The sequence below is a fragment of the Cebus imitator genome, unplaced genomic scaffold (genome assembly GCF_001604975.1).
Source record: "Cebus imitator isolate Cc_AM_T3 unplaced genomic scaffold, Cebus_imitator-1.0 Scaffold10, whole genome shotgun sequence".
NCBI classification, from domain to species: domain Eukaryota; kingdom Metazoa; phylum Chordata; class Mammalia; order Primates; family Cebidae; genus Cebus; species Cebus imitator.
The window spans coordinates 3362942-3381252 of record NW_016107325.1 but is presented as its reverse complement, the minus strand read 5'-3'; the positions used below and the strand labels follow the sequence as shown (position 1 = coordinate 3381252).

The following is an 18311-nucleotide window of genomic DNA, read 5'->3' as shown; positions in this document are numbered from 1 at the left end:
AAAAAAAAAAAAAAAACAAAATCAGACCAGTCCCATTCTATGTTTAAATCATGTTCTAACATTTTGAAGAATTTGTTTAAATGCCCCAGTAAAAACAAAAATACAATACCTTTATACTGAATTATTTCTGCTTGTTTTGTTGCTTGGGAAACACTTTTGGAGAATGTTAACAAGAATATACCAAATATTCATAGCTCAGCAAGACAGTCACTGCACTAAATTCCTAAATAATAGTCCACAACCACAGAAAATGGGCAATGGCAGCACAGAATAATCAAAAGCAGCTTCATATTTTCCAGATAAAACAAAGCATCGTTTGTATTGAGGCATGTTTAGAAGGTACGACTGAAAGCCAGGCTGCAGCCTGGAATGGCTTAAAATACCAAGTTTAACAATCACATCAATGGCTTTTAAACTTCAGAGGCAAATAGGTTCCTTCTACTTGAAATTCAAAGTGAAGAATTAGATGCAAAGCTAACAGATTAATTCAGTACACACAGAGACTTAGAGACCATCCAATGCTTTAATTAACATCATTACAAGTATATTTAGTCAACCACCTGGGTTTTAACGAGAGAAAGGTAAAGGTCAATTTTTTTTTTAATAAATTGCTTCAAACTAAGCCCCCCTACTGGGGAAAAATAAAAGAGTACAAATAATTTAACTTAAAAGACTAATATAAAGTTATTATTTTGGCACATTAAGGAACTACTCCTTAATCAGCCCATGTTTTAATTGAGGCAGTACTGCAATCAAAAGTTCTCAACTTTGCTGTTCTGCCTCAGCTTGAACCTACTTCCTCACCCAATACTGAACAACTAGGAGAATTAGAGCAGGCAAAACACTATAGACTGAAGACTGGTGGAAGGCAGGAAAAAGGACAGAGGGGGAAAGGGACCAGCCTTCTCTGGAGAGGGCAAGAGTCCTTGACCACCTAATGCTTCCGGAGTAAGGAAAAAATCTCCAGGGTTTAAAGAAAAAACAAAAACACTACCAACTGTGAACTTTAATTACATCATAGATGTAACATCAAATTATGTCTCATTTCTTGGAGACCAGTAGAAGAAAAAAATATTAGCTGAGCCATTTACTTGCTATGTGGCAGTAACAACTACCACAATGAGCAGTAATTAGATATCTGTGCTTCCTTAGTTTTTGAAGGGGAGGGAACCCGCCCAATGTCTATGACTGAAGAATCCTCCACAATGCATATGGTGGTAGAAGGTCAAGTCCACCTTGCACAAATCTTAGCCAAGAAGTCCAAACACACTCTTCCAGGCTCTCATGCAGCTAAAACAGAGGTATGTGAACCAGGCTCGGCCATTTCCATGCACCTGCCTCACATTTTCAAATTGTCCTTGATTTTTCTTTAAGCACTTTCACTTCCAGATGGATTTTTCAAATTTTATAGTGTTTAAAAAAAAACACACACAGGATTTCTTGGGCCATGAAACTACTCTGTGATATAACAATGGTAGGTATGTCATTATACATTTGTTCAAACCCACAGAATATACAATATCAAGAGTGAACCTGATGTTAACTATGGACTTTGGGTGATAACGATGTGTCAGTGTAGGTTCATCAGTTGTAACAAATGCACACCTCTGGTGAAGAATGTTGATTATGGTGGAAGCTATGCATGTGTGAGGGCAAATCTCTGAACCTTCCTCCAATTTTGGCTGTGGACCTAAAACCACTCTTTAAACAAAAAGTCCTCTTTAAAAATTGGGGATTTCATTTGGGATTAAATGTAATGTCTACATGATTATGAAAGAGCTAGTTGGTTTAAAATAATGGATCAGCTTCTTCAGGAAAACAGTATTTCTTTCCACTTATTCAGGTCTTCCCTTAAGTCCTTCAACAAAGTTTTATCATTTTCTTTAACGTGAGGTTTGCACAGATGGTCACAGTGGCTCACGCTTGTAATCCCAGCACTTTGGGAGGCTGAGGTGAGTGCATCACATGGGCCCAGGAGTTTGAGATCAGCCTGGGCAACATGGTGAAAACCCTGACTCTCTTAAAAACAACAACGAACACCACAAAATTTATCCAGGAATGGTAGCATGGTAGCTACTCAGGAGGCTGAGGTGAGAGGATTACCTGAGCCTTAGAAGGTCAAGGATACAGTAAGCCGAGATTGTGCCACTGCACTCCAGCCTGGGTGATAGAGCAAAGCCATCTTTAAAAAAAATAAAAAAATAAAAAAAAAAAAAAGACTTGCACATTTCTTTTTAGGTTGATAAAATTTTGTTGCTATCCGTAAAGAGGGATTTTCTTTTCCCTATTCATTTTTACAAACAGTGTTGCTGTACAGAAAAGATATTAACTTCCTGTGTGGCTCTTAAATCCACTGTAAACTCCTACTAGGTCCAGATTTAATATGAGAATACTCTCAATCTTAAGAGTCTAGTAATTACTTAATTTTTAAGCTAAGTAACTGTGTAATAATAGTAACATGAATATTTTCTGATAGTAAAGGTCACTTAAAATTAAGAAACATGTGGTAAAGGTTGTAGGCCTCTCTGGAGAGCCTCAAAATAAACACAGTGTCTTCTCTGCTTTTTTTAGATCAAAGTCCTAACATAAAGCAGAGAAAGGAAAAAAAAAAATAAGATGTCCTCATCTGGCCTTCTTCCTATATTATGGTTTAACACTGATTTTTGCTCCCTTAGGCCAAACTCAAGGTCAAGTGCTTATTTGCACTGATGGAACAGCAGGAACAAGGTGAATATGCTTTCTGAAAAACAAATGGAAAAATTTTAAAAATTCCATTTTCCAGTATGCCTCTATACCCTCTACTTTTTGCCCAGCTATAAGCATTTCCTAGGTAAAAATGCATAATCCAAAAATAAAAAATTCTGCTAATTATTTTGAGTTCACTTGATGATTTTTCAATAGTCTAAGTTTCACCGTACATAATATTGCAAATATCCACTGGGCATAGTGGCTCACGCCCGTAATCCTAGCACTTTGCGAGGCCGAGGTTGGGTGGATCACTTGAGGTCAGGAGTTCAAGACCAGCCTGGCCAACATGGGGAAACCCTATCTCTACCAAAGATACAAAAATTAGCTGGGTGTGGTGGCATGCCCCTGTAATCCCAGCACAGGGAGGCTGAGGCAGAGAATTGTTTAAACCCAAGAGGCAGAGGTTGCAGTGAGGCAAGATGGTACGCAACTACACTCCAGCCTGGTCAACAGAGCAAGGCTCTCAAAAGAAAGAAAAAAACAACAACAAACATACTATTGCAAATATCCTTATATACATATAGCTGGAATTCAGTATTTGCTACAATTTTACCTATAGATACATGTGATAACTTCTTTTTAGGGATAATTGAGGGAATAAGAACTGTTCAATACTTCTGAAAAATATTTGGTTTCCACTGAAGAATACAAAGTTTATCTCAGTTACTGCATTTTCCAAATTCTCAAAGCAGGTTTAACATAAAAGAGTAGTAAAAGACTGCCTGCAAAAACAACTTGCAAAGGACATGAAAAGCTGAACTCAAGTTTTTAGACATGTTTCCTAAATCTCTATGGTTATGAGTTCAAGTATATGGGAATGACTTTCATCTTTACAACAAAAATGGGTTTTAATTGGAAACAGTGCAGCAAAATTTTTCCATATTGCAGGAGATATTATTACCCAAGTTTCAGCGCAGTCTTGGTAGATTAGCCGGCTTTAATTTATAGAAAAACTTAGCTATGATTTACTTATATAATGAGAGCTGGCATGGACTCAACATATGAGTGGCCAAATTCCAAGTAATTCCTCCAACCATCCTGTGACATAACTTCATCAGGATTTTAAATTCCATCCGCTTTGTTGCTAGCCTAATACAACCAGGTTCTAGTTAAAAGCAAAAAGGCACATACCATGCAGATGTTTTATGGGAAACGTTCCCATCGCTCTTTCAAGTTGGTTTGTATTAGTGAAAAAGCCATAATGTGGAAATTATTATGAAGAAATTATTCAGAAAAAGCAGTAGTTGCTTTTAAAGACCAAAGGGAGAAATAAACCCAAAATCACAGGCTCTTAAATTGGAAAAGTTTCAAATGCAAACTATTATTCCTGTCTGGTGTGTCTGAAAGACACAGGTGCTGAAGATCATTAATATATTGCTATTTCTCCTAAGCCTGGCACTGGTCAAAGAAGATGGTAGGCCTGTTTTGAAGAACTGTTACTGACTAGGGAGCTTAGGCTTGGGGACCCTAGTCCTGAGAAAAATAACACACTGGTTGGCAGTTCCAACCCAACAGACAACTTAAGATCTAAATTTATGCTGGAAATTACAAAGACTTCTAAAGAAGCAAATAACACAGTTCCTATGACTGGTGTCATATGAGCCAAAACTGAAAAAAGTTTTTTGTTATTATTTTTAAACAGCTTTCAGAAAACTAACAAGAAAGACATTTTGGCCTTCACCCAGCAGAGGGTGAATGTCCCCCTGGATAGAAGTCCTGTGAACTGAAATTTCTCCACAGTAACAATTCTAATTAATTATTCAAAGCCAGGGGTTGATTTTCTAAGGTTAACTATGGTCTCCTGCTGATGTAATTAAAAACTAGTTTCTCCTTTTCATCAGTGTCTGCTTACCCAGGCACCGATGAGAAGCTTTAACAGCAGCCTTGCAATAAAGGCTCAACTTTTAAGGTGAGTTTGTCATTTTGCACACTTGGCTTAAGGTATAATTATCAATAAATAGAAATTGTGTCTAGGTTCTATATAACCAAAAATTTTAGAAATCCACTTCTTCTCTTAGATAATGATGGAAACAACAGACATTAAGATTATCCTAAGGCACTGCAAGATCCTTTGAATTAAAGAGTTAACCATAATTTTGTGATGCTTCAGTAATAGGCATACTTCTTAAAACAGAAATTAAAACTGAAACATTATTTGACATAGTAACTCAGAAAACCAGTCATTCTCCAAGGAGACTGGATTAACATGAGTTTACAGAGTGAAATGCAACATTTCAGGCAAGTCAATTCATGCTAACCTATTTTTATTGTACAACACAGGTAGACAATATATAGTTTTTCTGCAAGAGAAAAAGGGTGTAACAGTGAGAGTTCACCAAAATATCTTAGAGTAGGTTATCACATGGAATGTAATGATAATCGAGTCACAATGACAATATGCACCAAAACTCTACAAACAAGAATGAAATTTAAGCCAAATTAAGTAGTTCTCATCATAATGAAAACAAGCAGTCCGGCATTAAGCGGGACTCCACCTGTTACGAGTAAAATTTGATACTCCAAAAGATGAGGACTAGTCAGCCAGCAGTTGGTCAAACATATAAAATGTAATCACATGTGGGAAAGTGAATGAGCTTTCTAGAAACCAAATTCCTGAACACACCTGCTATCCCTCAATGTCTTTATCAAAATTATGAACCTTTAAAGTCTCTGGGAAAGGATTTGGTTATAACCCAAACTCAATTCTCAAAGTCACTTCTCATAAGAAAGCTCAAAATTATGTTTCCTCTCCTTTTTCTTTTTTAAGAGACAGGGTCTGGCTCTGTTGCCCAGGCTGGAGTACAGTGACATTATCACAGCTCACGGAAGCCTCGAACTCCTGGGCTCAAGAGATTCTCCTGCCAGAGCCTCCCAAGTAGCTAGGATTTACGTGCATGGGCCATCACACCCGACTAATTTTTTTAAATTTTTTTTCTTTTTTTTTTTGTAGAGGCAAGTTGTCTCCTTATGTTGCCCAGGCTTGTCTTCAACTCCTGGCCTCAAGCAATCCTCCTGCCTTGGCCTCTCAAAATGTTGGGATTACAGGTGTGGGCCACCATGCCTGGCCTATTTCATTTCTCATAGCCTCCAGCATACTGTTTGTTTTAACCCAGGTAACCCTCTCTGACCCACTCCCAAAGCAACAAATCCACCCAACCTGGAGTGAGGGGAAGCTTGCTGCCCACTGTCCATGGCTGGACTCCTTCTTGCACACATACCTGCTTCCTTCTTGCCTCCCTTTCCTCCCTCTCGGCTTTTCTTCAGCACAGCCTTTAACATTTTCAACACTCTTGTTTCTAAAGAGAACAGGAGCAGAGAGAAGAGGAATTAAACATTGGAAGTTGGAATATAACTTGTGCATTGACAAAAGAGGTAACCTGTTTTCAAACAGAGCGCTTAAGGTACCTTGAGTTTTACATTAATTTTCTATGAATAAACTATGATGGGAAACTAAATGCTGAAGACACAAGGAATGTTCTAAAACTTTTAATGAAGTGATCACAAGTTCACTGTTGTTAGAAAAGCTAAAGAAACATACAATAGTGCATTCTCAGCATTCCACATCTAATTAAGGTTATGAGGCTAAACCTGGGTACAGTTCTCCAAGATATTTGGCACCGCTTCCCAGCCCCAGTTCATCAAAAGGCACTAGAACACGGAATCAAAAAGATAATGAAAGAAGCTACTGGTTAAAGGCAATGTTTTACAGGTGTTACTAATTATGTAATCACAAGGAAAACATTTTGGAAGGTTATGAAATGAGGCATACCTTACAAACATTTGCAAAATAAATACAGAGGGAACACATTTTAACCCTGATCAGGGAACCCAATTAAACAGCACACACTACAGTGGGTTTTTACTATATATAGTTATAACTTTGGGTGGTGGGTAAGTAGAATAGGCCTGTGGCATTATGGCCAAATCCTTTAAAGGAGCTGTATCTTTAAGCAGTGTTGTACTGAGCTTGTAAAAACACCACAACGGCCCAGGCCTAAGATGAAACACGAAACCATCTCCACAGCAAGAGAAGACAAAAGGACCATTATTTCATCATGAAGCCAGTCTCCTTTAAGCTCCCTCTCTCCGCACTAGTAACTCAGATGAGATTACTTAACAACCCCAGACAGTAACCAATCTTAGTGGGTTGTGTTACCCATCACACCTTTATTAGTGCACTAAGAGGGAAGCAGGAGGCAAGCAGGTCTCTCTTTAACAGGCAAGGGGGCGGGGGAGAAATGAGGATGGGGAAGGGGAAGGGGAGGGGAGGCAAGGAGGGAGAAACTCCTATGTAGGAGTGCTCCCAAATCTGCCTACTTAGCGCAAATGCTTCAAATGACCTCAGTGTAACACCACACACCATCTCTCAGCCCCCAGAGTAAGCAAGTTTTGTGGGACCCACTGAGAAGTCTAAGGAACCCCAATGTGTTGCCATTCACAGAGTCACACAACATAAGCACACAGGGTGACCTTTCTTATCATTTGGTCCAAGCCTGTATTGTTTTCTCAAGCCCTTTTACTGATCAAGAAACAAGAGACCCAGGGAGGCTGGCTTGCCAGGGGTCACGCAGCTAGTTAACAGCAGGGCCAGAATTCAAATCTGCAGCAGCCCAGCAGGACCACCTTCCTCCCCCTCCACCAGGCTGGCCTCTCCTCACAGATCACTGACAGCTTTGAGTAACAACAAACAAAACTGTGTGATATTAGAAAGATAGTATCTTAGGCAGAATTTGGAAAAGGCCATACTGAAGGTTAGCAGAGTAAAATCATCTCACACACAAGTTTTTACATACTGAAGGGGCATGGCTTAGAGCCTAATTCTCTTTTTGAAAATGCTGCTTGAATCAACTGTGGTGAAAAGATTTAGGTTTCACCTAAAGAACAAACACTAAAACTGGAAGGGAGTAATCGTTTCCATAAGGAAACGATGGAAAACACAAACTCCTCTTAAAAATCACACTTCAGGGAAACAATAAAAAATACTGTAGTATAAAAAATGGCAGAAAAACAATCATCAATAGATGCCTGGTAAACACAGACATCTTCAACCAACCAATCTTTGGGGTTTATAATTTAGCAAAAACAATCTACTTAAAAAATAAGAGAAATATTGATGGAGCCATGCCACCAAAGCTTGTTCAAGGTCCCTGGCACCAGCCTTCGTGAACTCTTCTAGAGCCGTGTGTTTACCTGGATCACTGACCAGCTCAGGCCCTACAACGTCCATGAAGCTGCTCCTGATCAATCATTCAGGTCATCACCAGTTGGCAGCAGACCTACCATGCCACTCAGAACTGGCATCCTATGGGGCAAGGACTAGGTAACACTGACTTTGGTATCTCATCCCAGACACCCTGTTTTCCTATTTTGGGGCACTCAGCTATTTTCAGGACAGCCATACCTTCCCCATCAGTGGTCTTAAGTGAAAGAGGCTATCAAATATCTACTGTAATTTTTTCTTCCAGTTCCTGTTTTCCTCCATAAATAGCAACTCGAGAGAAACAGCTTAAATTTTATATTCTAAAAAAGAGCTATTCAAACTGCAACGTGGAGAAACTTTAACTGATTATACCTGAGTGCAAAAATAAAGAACCATCCTTCCCTCCCTGAGACTAGAAAGGAAAAAAGTAAGTCTTCCCAGCAAGTTAAATTCTGAAATTAACACAGGTCAGAGTAGAGCTATACAAAGTCATGTGGAAGTCTCAATCATCTCTGGCCTAAAACCCATAACTGGAACTTGATAGTCACCAATGGACAGACAGGCTATGCCCACCAAAAGGGGGATGGTCGGAAATAGCATGAATAGGAATAGGCCATAGGGGCCAATGATGACAGTACACTCCAGAGAAGACTATCCAGCATGCTGGACAGTATCTGCAGACTTATAAACACACACCCCACATCCAATTCTGGAAATGGGGACACTGGTCTGTTGGAGCTGGGTGCTATTACACATTGACATGATATGACTACTTCTCCTTGTTCTGTTCATACTGAGAAGCACCTCATAATTTGGCTCCTTTCTTAGTCTGTAAACAGTGGGGAGAGAGTATGCTGGTCCAGTTCTGACAACCGTCTGGCTTGCTGACAGATCCAATTCTCCGAGTAAATTAATAAACCGGTACTCCAGCTTTAAACGAAAGCTCTCATGAACTTTGCTTTATTAAAAGGAGTCACTTTGTCCAGTCCCATCCATATAAGACATGGAGAATGTTGAATTTCTGAGGACCAAAGGGAAAACAGTGGTAAATTCCTCAATGGAAATGGCACTGTGAAGTCCACCTCTGTAGGCAGCCAGCAGGCTCTCCTCTTCTGCATCATCACACTTCTCCTTCTGCAGCAACTTCAACTATTGTCATTTTTTCCATTAAAGGGTGAATACTGAGCTGTCATGGACATAAACCAAATCGAAATGAAGCAAACCAGCCTTTCTGACACAATAATTCAGACTCAGCAGATTAAATGACAAGCCCAACACACTGTGTGGTAATGGAAGTACCTATGGACAAGCATCATAGGATAAAACATAATAAATAGTATTCTTTTTTACTGTGTATTTTTTTTTTTTTTTTTTTTTTTTTTTTTTTTTTTTTTTTTTGAGATGGAGTCTTACTCTATTACCCAGGCTGGAGCAGAGTGCAGGGGCACAATTTCGACTCACTACAACCTCCACCTCCTGAGTTCAAGCAGTTTTCTTGCCTCAGCCTCCCAAGTAGCTGGGATTACAGGCACCCACCACCACACCCGGCTAATTTTTGTATTTTTAGTAGAGAGGGGGTTTCACCATCTTGGCCAGGCTGGTCTCAAACTCCTGACCTCAGGTGATCTGCCCACCTTGGCTTCCCAAAGTGCTGGGATGACAGGTGTGAACCACTGCACCCAGCCTACTTTAGATATAGACCAAAGGCACAGGTATAACTCAGATACCAACCAAACAGAATCCCTCAAGTTCTGCCCCATTAAACCTTAGCCTCTATGACAGCAAGTAGAACAAATGTACCACTGGACTCAAACACTTAAGCCTTTGAAAAAGTGAAGAGCATCAGATGTCATTTCTTCCCACTACATACTTTTGAGGAAGAGAGTGTAGGGGAGAAAAGATATATTTTCCTCACCCATGGCAAGGTTCATGGCTGACACCCCTATAACAAGACAGATTAACAAGAGAAAGGCATAACAAATTTACTCAACCAAAGTTTTGCATGACACAAGAATGCCTTCAGAATTGAGAATGCAGAGACCCAGGAAACTATTTTTAGGCTTAGGTACAATGAAGAACAAATGGAATGAGGCCTAATAATAATTGAAGTTGGGGACCTTAGCAAGGCCTGCCTGTCCAGATTCTTCCTATCCTCTGGGTACAGGGCAAGACCTCACTGGAATGAGAGTCTTATAACTCACTGTCAGGTGAGATAGGTCAGAGAATTTCTTCATAACCATGCTTCAGGGGAGAAAGGCAGGAGGAGGCAGAGGGTCCTCCTTTCTTCTGCAGTTTCTCTTATATGCCAAGGTACCATATTGGGGGTATCCTGTCCTGAGCTCCAACAAAAGGAAAGACCAGCTGAAATTGACTAACAGAAGTAAATTTCCTGTAATGTTCATTGAGAAGAAAAGGTGAACAGTAGATAATATTACTCTTAGAAGGCCAAGGGCCTGAAGTCATCTAAATTTCTACTATCATTCAACATGCAAAGTTTCCCAAATGTCACAGATTCTCTTTTAAAACCCCTAGAAGTTAGATTAATTATCAAAAGCTTACTTTTACTTCTGGTATTTCTCCTTCAGCACACCAAGTCTTTGGGGACAGGCACAACCTCTCTACATTATGTATTTGAACTCTGCACAGCATATTGTGTTGGCACCTAAAACATAACAAAAAGCACCCTACACAAAAATAGTAAGATGATTCCAAAACAAGACAAAATCTATTTCAGCTTATAATCACAATGGCAATAGCCATGACCACCTTGTCTGAGACCATAGAAGAACACTAACAGTAAAGTGTTTCTCTTCTGGAGTGCCATACTGCCTGTTTACACAATTTCAAGTGGAATCTGGGAGCTGAAGCAGGGACTATGTTTATTCTTTAACATATACAAACAGACGCCAGAACACAGGCTTTGCACCTCCCCAGTTCTTAGTATTTGTTGACAGGCTGCAATGAACACAGATAAGCAATTTCCTCCAAATGAAGCAATCAACCAACATTTATAGCAGTTTATAATTGACAAAGAACATTCCTATATATTCACAATTGCAAGGAATGCCAGAAAATTTTCCGATTAAAGAATAGTGTTGGGTTAGCAATACCAGCTTTTCATTCTACATACATTCGTAAGTAGCTACCCTGTGCCAAACAAGAGACACAAAGGCAAGTACAGTCTGATGGAGGAGTAAGACAACATGAGGACATACATGGGCAGGACGCTAACAACATTCACACCTCCATTTTCTCTACAAAGTGAAAACAAGGTAAGAGAGGTGCAATGAAGGTTCAGAATAGCCCTGTAGAGGACAGAAAGGCACGTACGAGATTAAAAGGACAGCTGGCTAGGCACAGTGGCTACACCTGTAATCCCGGCACTTTGGGAGGATCCTTTGAGCCCAGGAGTTTGAGACCAGCCTGGGCAAGAGAGGGGAATCCTTTCTCAGAAAAACTAAAAACAATAAAATGGACAGCTGAATGGCTCTGATCATCCAAACTAGGCTCCAGAACAGGCCATAACACCAAATGATGAAACTGCTCCTATCCTCAAAGGCTCACGAGTAGTGGCACCGCGTCGTGTGACTCATCTATGGTTCTGGGTTAGTGGAATATTTGCCGTCTGGCACACACCATCTGCCTGCTCCTGTAGTTCACGGATACATCTGATGACAAGAAATAGTACACATGCCAGGGAGCTTCTGATTATGACTGAAGCCAATGGCTGGATGTGATATTCAAGCTAGACCTGGACTTTCCTAATCTGCCCAACTTCATGGATGGGAAGAACAAGGTCACCCAGAGCAATGCCATCTTGTGCTACATTGCTGGCAAGCACGTGTGGCGAGACTGAAGAAAAGATTCAAATGGACATTTCAGAGAACCAAGCAACAGATTTCCGCACACAACTGATACAGCGCTGTTACAACTGTGACCATGAAAAACTAAAACCTTGGTACTTAGAACAGCTACCTGGACAACTGAAACAATTCTCCATGTTCCTGGGAGAAATTCTCATGGTTTGCAGTGGAAAGCTCATCTTTGTGGATTTTCCCATCTATGACATCTTGGATCAGAACCGCATGTTTAAGCCCGTTCCTGGATGAATTCCCACATATGAAGGCTTTCATGCGCCGTTTGGAGGTTTTGGAGAAAACTGCTGCCTATGTGTATAGTCTGACTGCTTCTTCGAGATGACCATCAACAAGATGGTCCACTGGGGCAACAAGCTTTTATGCTGAGCTAGAGGCAGACTTGCACCGCTTGTTTTGTTTCATCCTGTTTCTAGGGGGCCTGCACTCTTTTTCTGCTCTTTTACATAATGAGCACTTTGGCTAAAATAAATAAATAAGCTGGGCGTGCAATTCCCTCTTCTGATCCTCAGCTCCAAGAATCATCCAGGGATGGTCCAGAGAATGCAAGATTTGGTCAACAATCAGGAGTTCACAGTGCAGGTGCCAGCACAGGAGTGCTCAAAGTGGTGTGCTATGGAATCAAGGCTGGTCAGGGAGGGAATGAACACCTGAGAGGTAGGATAGCAGAGAGAAAAAGTATGGTTTCTCAAAGAGATCAAAGAAAACAGAGTCGATATAAATAAATAGGGAAGTTGAAAACAGTCTGGTTCTTTTCAATGAATGTTTAAATTTTGGATGTGGAACAATTCCAAGCAATGAAAAAGTCCATAGGATTAGTAAAGGTTCCCATCTGTGATGGGAACCCAGGCCTAACTTTAAAGCTCAGGCACTGAACAGCTGCCTCCAAAGTCCTCAATGAACTACAGGTAGGCGGAATATGGAGGTGATCTGGACAGCATAGAATACACACCTCAAAGAAAGGGAGGCTTTGCATAAGATCAAAGTGTAGCAGGTGTAGACACCAACATCAACTCAGGGCCCCAGTAGCCATGCAGCTAAAAGCTTCTGGAGAACCACCTGGGGTTTGAGTATGAACCACAGCCTGAGTGTGGTCTCCTCCTCTCACACAACTCTGTGGAGGAGGTGGTTGGGGCCACAAGGTTATTTCCCTGTGAAAGGTTTACAGCAACTGGAAACCCAAGCCCCAGTTCTCCTTATGGTAGTTAGCTCCACAACCACCACACTCAGAATTACATTCTCTTCTCTTTTCCTTTCTCTTTCCTGTTGTTTCCCACTTGTGTCATACAACAGAACTACAATTCCCAACTTACACTGCCCACCTTCCTGATGTGCAATCGCAACTCCCAGAAAATAGGTAAAAATGCATACAAAGCGATTCTGGACAAGTTATTATTTCACCAAGAATACTGTTCCCTTTCCTGCTGCATTGGATAATTTCAAGTCTCTTTCACCTGTAGGCATTATAATTTTTAAGGGGGAAACTTTCTTGTTCCTAAGACCACTGTATTCACAGTACATAATAAACCATCACCACAGATGAAAAAGGAACCCCTTAGAGGAGGCCACAGTATGTGTGATAAGCTTTTAGTACGAAAAGAGAGGAGACCTTGAAGACATTTTCAAAAAGTGTTAAAAGGCACTCTATCAATGCCAGCTGAATGAAGTCTGGTATTATAAACCTAAGGAAATTAACATTTTTTAATGCACTGCATCTGGCCTCAAAGTGAAGGGTCAGACAGCCTCAAAGATGCCTGTGAAAGGCAGCTATTCATCACAAAAGATCTCCTGCTTATGTAGCTGACAGATGGATCTTTCACTTAATGCTCAAAATATAAGACATTAAAAACCCTCGTCTACCTATTAGTGACTTGCAATCACTTGCTGAACAAGGTTATAACCTCCCCAGGACCTAATTTCATTAGGATGGGAGTTCTCAATACCCATGCAGGGGGGTTTTAAAACTCTACCAGGTGATTGTAATGTGCAGCCACTTAACCATACGCCTGGCCCTGCTCTAAGCACTTAGCATGCCTATAGTCATTAGATCCTCACAACCATCGTCTGAGGAAGGTACTGTTAATCTCCATTCCACAGAGGCGCAAACTAGTGACTTGCCCAGGATCACACAGCTCAGTGTGCATCCAGGCAGTCTAGCTCCCTAGCCTGACCATGAACTTAGTCTACTCGACCTCCTCTTCCAGATGAAAAGGAGAGACCAGCCCCCAGGGAGTGGTGAGAGTCAAACAAAGGCAAAGCTGCTCAACAGATGAAAAAAATAAATCGTCTTTGGCCAAACATACACACGCTTACACACACTCCACTCCTAAAGCAGCATCCCATGCTGTAAATCTATCCTAAAAAAAAAAAAAAAAATCTGCTTCCATTGAAAGACACCTACAGCACAGTCCCTCGAGTTACCAGTTATTTCAAACTACAGTGTTGTCCACATGTGACCTGGAGGCATCATGCAACAGAACATATGCTAAAATGACCAAGCTTTCGAGTTCATTAGCCCACAGGGGAGAGCCCTGGGAGCTTAACCAGCATGCCAATGTGGAGGATTTGGGGAGGCGGAGACCTTTGTGTCATAGAAGCAATGTTGCTCCTATTCCTAACACCCAGAAGTTAGCAACTAGGTTAATTCAAGAAAAACTCAGAAAACCGCCTCATTTCTTGTGAATAAATTGTATAAAGCTTGTTAAACGGTGACAGGATGCAGTGAGGAATGGCCTGATGATCTCAATGTCTTTCTCTGCACAATTTTACACAGTCTAATAAATTTAGTGAGGTTTTAACCTTGGATATCAAGTTCTAAATTAAACCAGGATATTCTACAGTGATAGTACAGTGGAGAGCTGAATCAAATTCATACAAGCCACACAGCATCATCTCTTCCCATAGCTAAAGCAATGATATCAACATATGCATCACTGTGCTCTCCTCTGGAATTTGTAAGGGAAAACATTCTTGGCCATAAACATTTGGTTGCTGTAAGCAGTCTTACAGAAGCCTGTGTGAAAAGCCATATGGGCATGGACAATGGCTTTATTTTTTTCCCCCCTTTAAGCTCTATTGGACTTGAAGGCTTAATTTTTTAATTAACTCCAACAGCCCCACAAGGGGAATACCAGAGCTCCAGATGATAAAAGTCACAGACAAGTCATGCTAGAAACAAAGGCCAAAAAAAAATTAAAAAAAAAAAAAAAAAAAAAAAAAAAAAAAAAATCCAGGTTTAATGTTAACAAATCTGGTCTCAAACAGGATGAGAAAGACACAAGGGTGCCATCCAAGGCATGAATCTGTAACCTTTTAAGTGCCATGGATGGCTTTAGTAATCTATACCCTCTACTCAGAATGTTTTTGAATTATTTTTAAGTAGTGTGATCACAAAGAAAACTAATTACATTGAAACACAGATAGCAAAATGTTTAAAAAGCAAACCTGATACACTAAAGCATGCTTAATGCGTAAGACACAGCAGCAGGTTTTATAACTACTGCAGTTTTTAAAGCAGTGATAGGTATAAATGTATTTTAAACTATTTCCACAATATGATACAAAAATCAGTTAATTTCCATGTGACAAAGTTACAGGTCCTGTTATGTGGTTGGTTGCCCACTTTTATGACTGGAGCAATGGCTATATTTTGGCTAGAGGTTCGTGGAAATACAGTTAAGTTTTTCTCCACCCATCCAAGTTCGCAGATTCCTTAGTCCATTTTGTACTGTTGTCACAGAATATCACAGAGAGGGTGATTTATAAACAATAGAAATTTGTTTATAAACTTCTATTTGCCTCACAGTTCTGGAAGCTGGGCAGTCCAAGATTGAGGGGCCCACTTCTGGGGAGTGCCTACTTACTGTAGCATCCCATAAAATTCAGAAAATTAAGCAGTAACTTACTGATTGCACACATTAGCAGGACCAGGTATTTCACATATATGCCACCGCTAGCAATTAAAGGCAAGTCCCATGATTCATTTTCAGAATAGTCTGTAAAAGTCCTATTTATCAAGAAAGTCCATCGCCACCAAATTACTAACTCATCTACAAAAACCAGGCCTGGCATGACAGGAGAAAGACTCCAGAAATTTACTGTGAGAGACAATGTATAAAAACAAAATGCCAGATTTCATATTTGAGACAAGAGTTTTTAACACATTCTGTTGGTTTCGTTGTTTTCTTGTGCTCTCCTCACCCTTTCACAGCATTGGTTCTCTGGAAGCTGCAGTGTTCCAGTTAACTGGATCAGGCTTCCTAGTGAATGTGGTACCCAAGGCTTGGCCTCTCCCGCCCTGACTGCCTCATACAGTCAGGCCATTCCCCAGCTGCATGCCCTAAATCAGGGGAGGCCCGTAGGAAGAGAAATATAATTCAGAGTCCAAAATACACGGACTTACACTGGACCACTGCCAGTTTCTCATGGATCCTGGGTAACCGAGATGGTTTCTGTTTTCATGGTTAGGAACAGCTGCAAGAGTGCAATACTCTTTCTAGACTAATAAAATAACCTAAGTCTGGCTCAGTATTTCAGCTGTGGCAGCAGACAAACTTCCCAGAATGGTGCAAGCCTTGTGCAGTTCTAGAGCTGGGGTGGTAGTTCTGAACTAAACTGCAGATATTCAAACTCAACCCAACAGCAAACACACTCACCCCACTTCAACTAAATTTTGAATTACAGAATTAATTCCTATGGGTGGAGATAGGGGTCCCATAAAACTAATCAAACCTATGAAGTTCAAGCCTTATACCTGAAGATATGTTACATGCCATATATGAACATCAGATGTTTTTCCTCTTAAACCCAGTGAAAGGTTCAATTAAAGCACTTAGTAACTCTGCAATGAAACCTTTGATCACCAATTCTGTCACCACTTCTCTTAACACAGAGAGAATGAAACCTATCTCAGACCTAAGTAACAAAAATCGCTATTGTGAACCAGCACAGAAACGACACACACAAACACACACACACATACACACGCACACACAGCTTACTTTTCTTGGGAAGGAATAGGGAGTTGCAGAAGCTATTTTATCCGAACTGAGAACACTCCTTATACACTCTTGTACATGTAGCCCAGTTATCAAGTTATTTCCTAAACGTAAGTGTGTGGTCCAAACGTCTCCCACTAAAGAAAAACAGCCCAATTAGAACCCAGTGGAAAACAAGACACATGTTTCTTGAATGGCTTTGAATTAGAGACAGTGGATGTAAAATTGTTCTAGATATAATGAAGATGTTGCACAGATGTACTAAGTTTTCATGGTCTCAGCAAAACATCTTCCTGGTACAGCAAAATATGTGAGTCTGCAAAGCTGGATATAAAATAATTTTTAAAATATCTGATTTTTGTTTTTATGCAGTAAAACTGCTCAAGCCAATTCTTTTGCCTTCTCACAAACTCAATAAAGCCCATATTTCCATGTACTGACAATTTACTGAAAACCATACAACTGCATTCATCTCCAATGACATAACTTTTTATGATTAGCTCATCGATACCATAAATCAATGCAAATGGAAGATTTATCTAAACAAATGGAAGATCTTCACTTCACAAATCCAGCAACCAACCACAAAAGCAATGGCAGACAGAGGTAGAGACACTTATTTCACAGACACCCTCCTACTTAGTCCTCACAGCCACCATGTAGAAACTATGATTATCCTCTTTCAACAGATAAGGAAATTGAGACTCAGAAAATCTCAGCAGCCTGCTCCAGGCCACATCTTAGCTTTTAACACCTCATTCCACTTCTTCCTTTGGAGGAAAGTTATGCACTAAAACCATGCCTTGGCACCCTAAGCCTTGGATTTCCAGATAAAAATCACATTGAATAACAAGCCTCTGTTATACAGCATGGGATCTAAAGATAAATGACAGAACTGCAATGCTGTTCTGACAACCTGGCTTAATTTAAAACTGTATCACAGGCTGGGTGTGGTGGCTCACACCTGTAATCAATACTTTGGAAGGCCAAGGTAGGAGGATCACTTGAGTCCAGGAGTTTGAGACCAGCAATGAGACTTCATTTCCACACACAAAAAATTTCTTTTTAATCAGCTGGGTGTGGCAGCACATGCCTGTAGTCACAGCACTTTGGGGGGCTGAGGAGGGACAATCATTTGAGCCCAGGTATTCAAGTCTGTAGTGAGTTCTGAGGGTGCCACTGCACTTGAACCCAGGCAATAGAGTGAGACTCTTAAACAAAAAATTATGTCACTATGTACTCCTAAGCATTTTCACTTACTCTTCTGAAAGAGAAACGAATGTTGTACTCCACGCACCCAATCCCACATCTGTCTATTCTTGGCCCTCTATTCTCTTGTGCTATAGTCCTTGGAAAAATGACCAGAATAACCACTTCAACCGCTACCTCCATGCAGGCAAGTCACAAATCCATTTCTCCATTCTTTATCTGTGCTACAGTTATACGACTTTATTTCCATCTTGCTGTCATCAACCCTGGCTACACAAACTC

General features: G+C 40.4%; 1 protein-coding gene and 1 pseudogene across 9 annotated transcripts in view; one reads left to right on the top strand and one right to left on the bottom strand.

Annotated features, from left to right (window-relative positions):
* TANC1 (tetratricopeptide repeat, ankyrin repeat and coiled-coil containing 1) overlaps positions 1-18311 on the bottom strand; it is a 262375-nt gene that overhangs the window by 169076 nt on the left and 74988 nt on the right. For 8 of the 9 annotated variants that reach the window (XM_037745373.1, XM_017547471.2, XM_037745386.1 and 5 more), the window contains exon 3: positions 5967-6044. The exons of the other annotated variant lie outside the window; for it this stretch is intronic. In XM_037745373.1, the coding sequence (XP_037601301.1) occupies positions 5967-6027 (61 nt within the window). In that variant the 5' untranslated portion in view covers positions 6028-6044. The remainder of the gene's footprint in view (positions 1-5966; positions 6045-18311) is intronic. 9 annotated transcript variants of the gene reach the window in all.
* Positions 7974-12192, top strand: LOC108316856 (annotated as a pseudogene).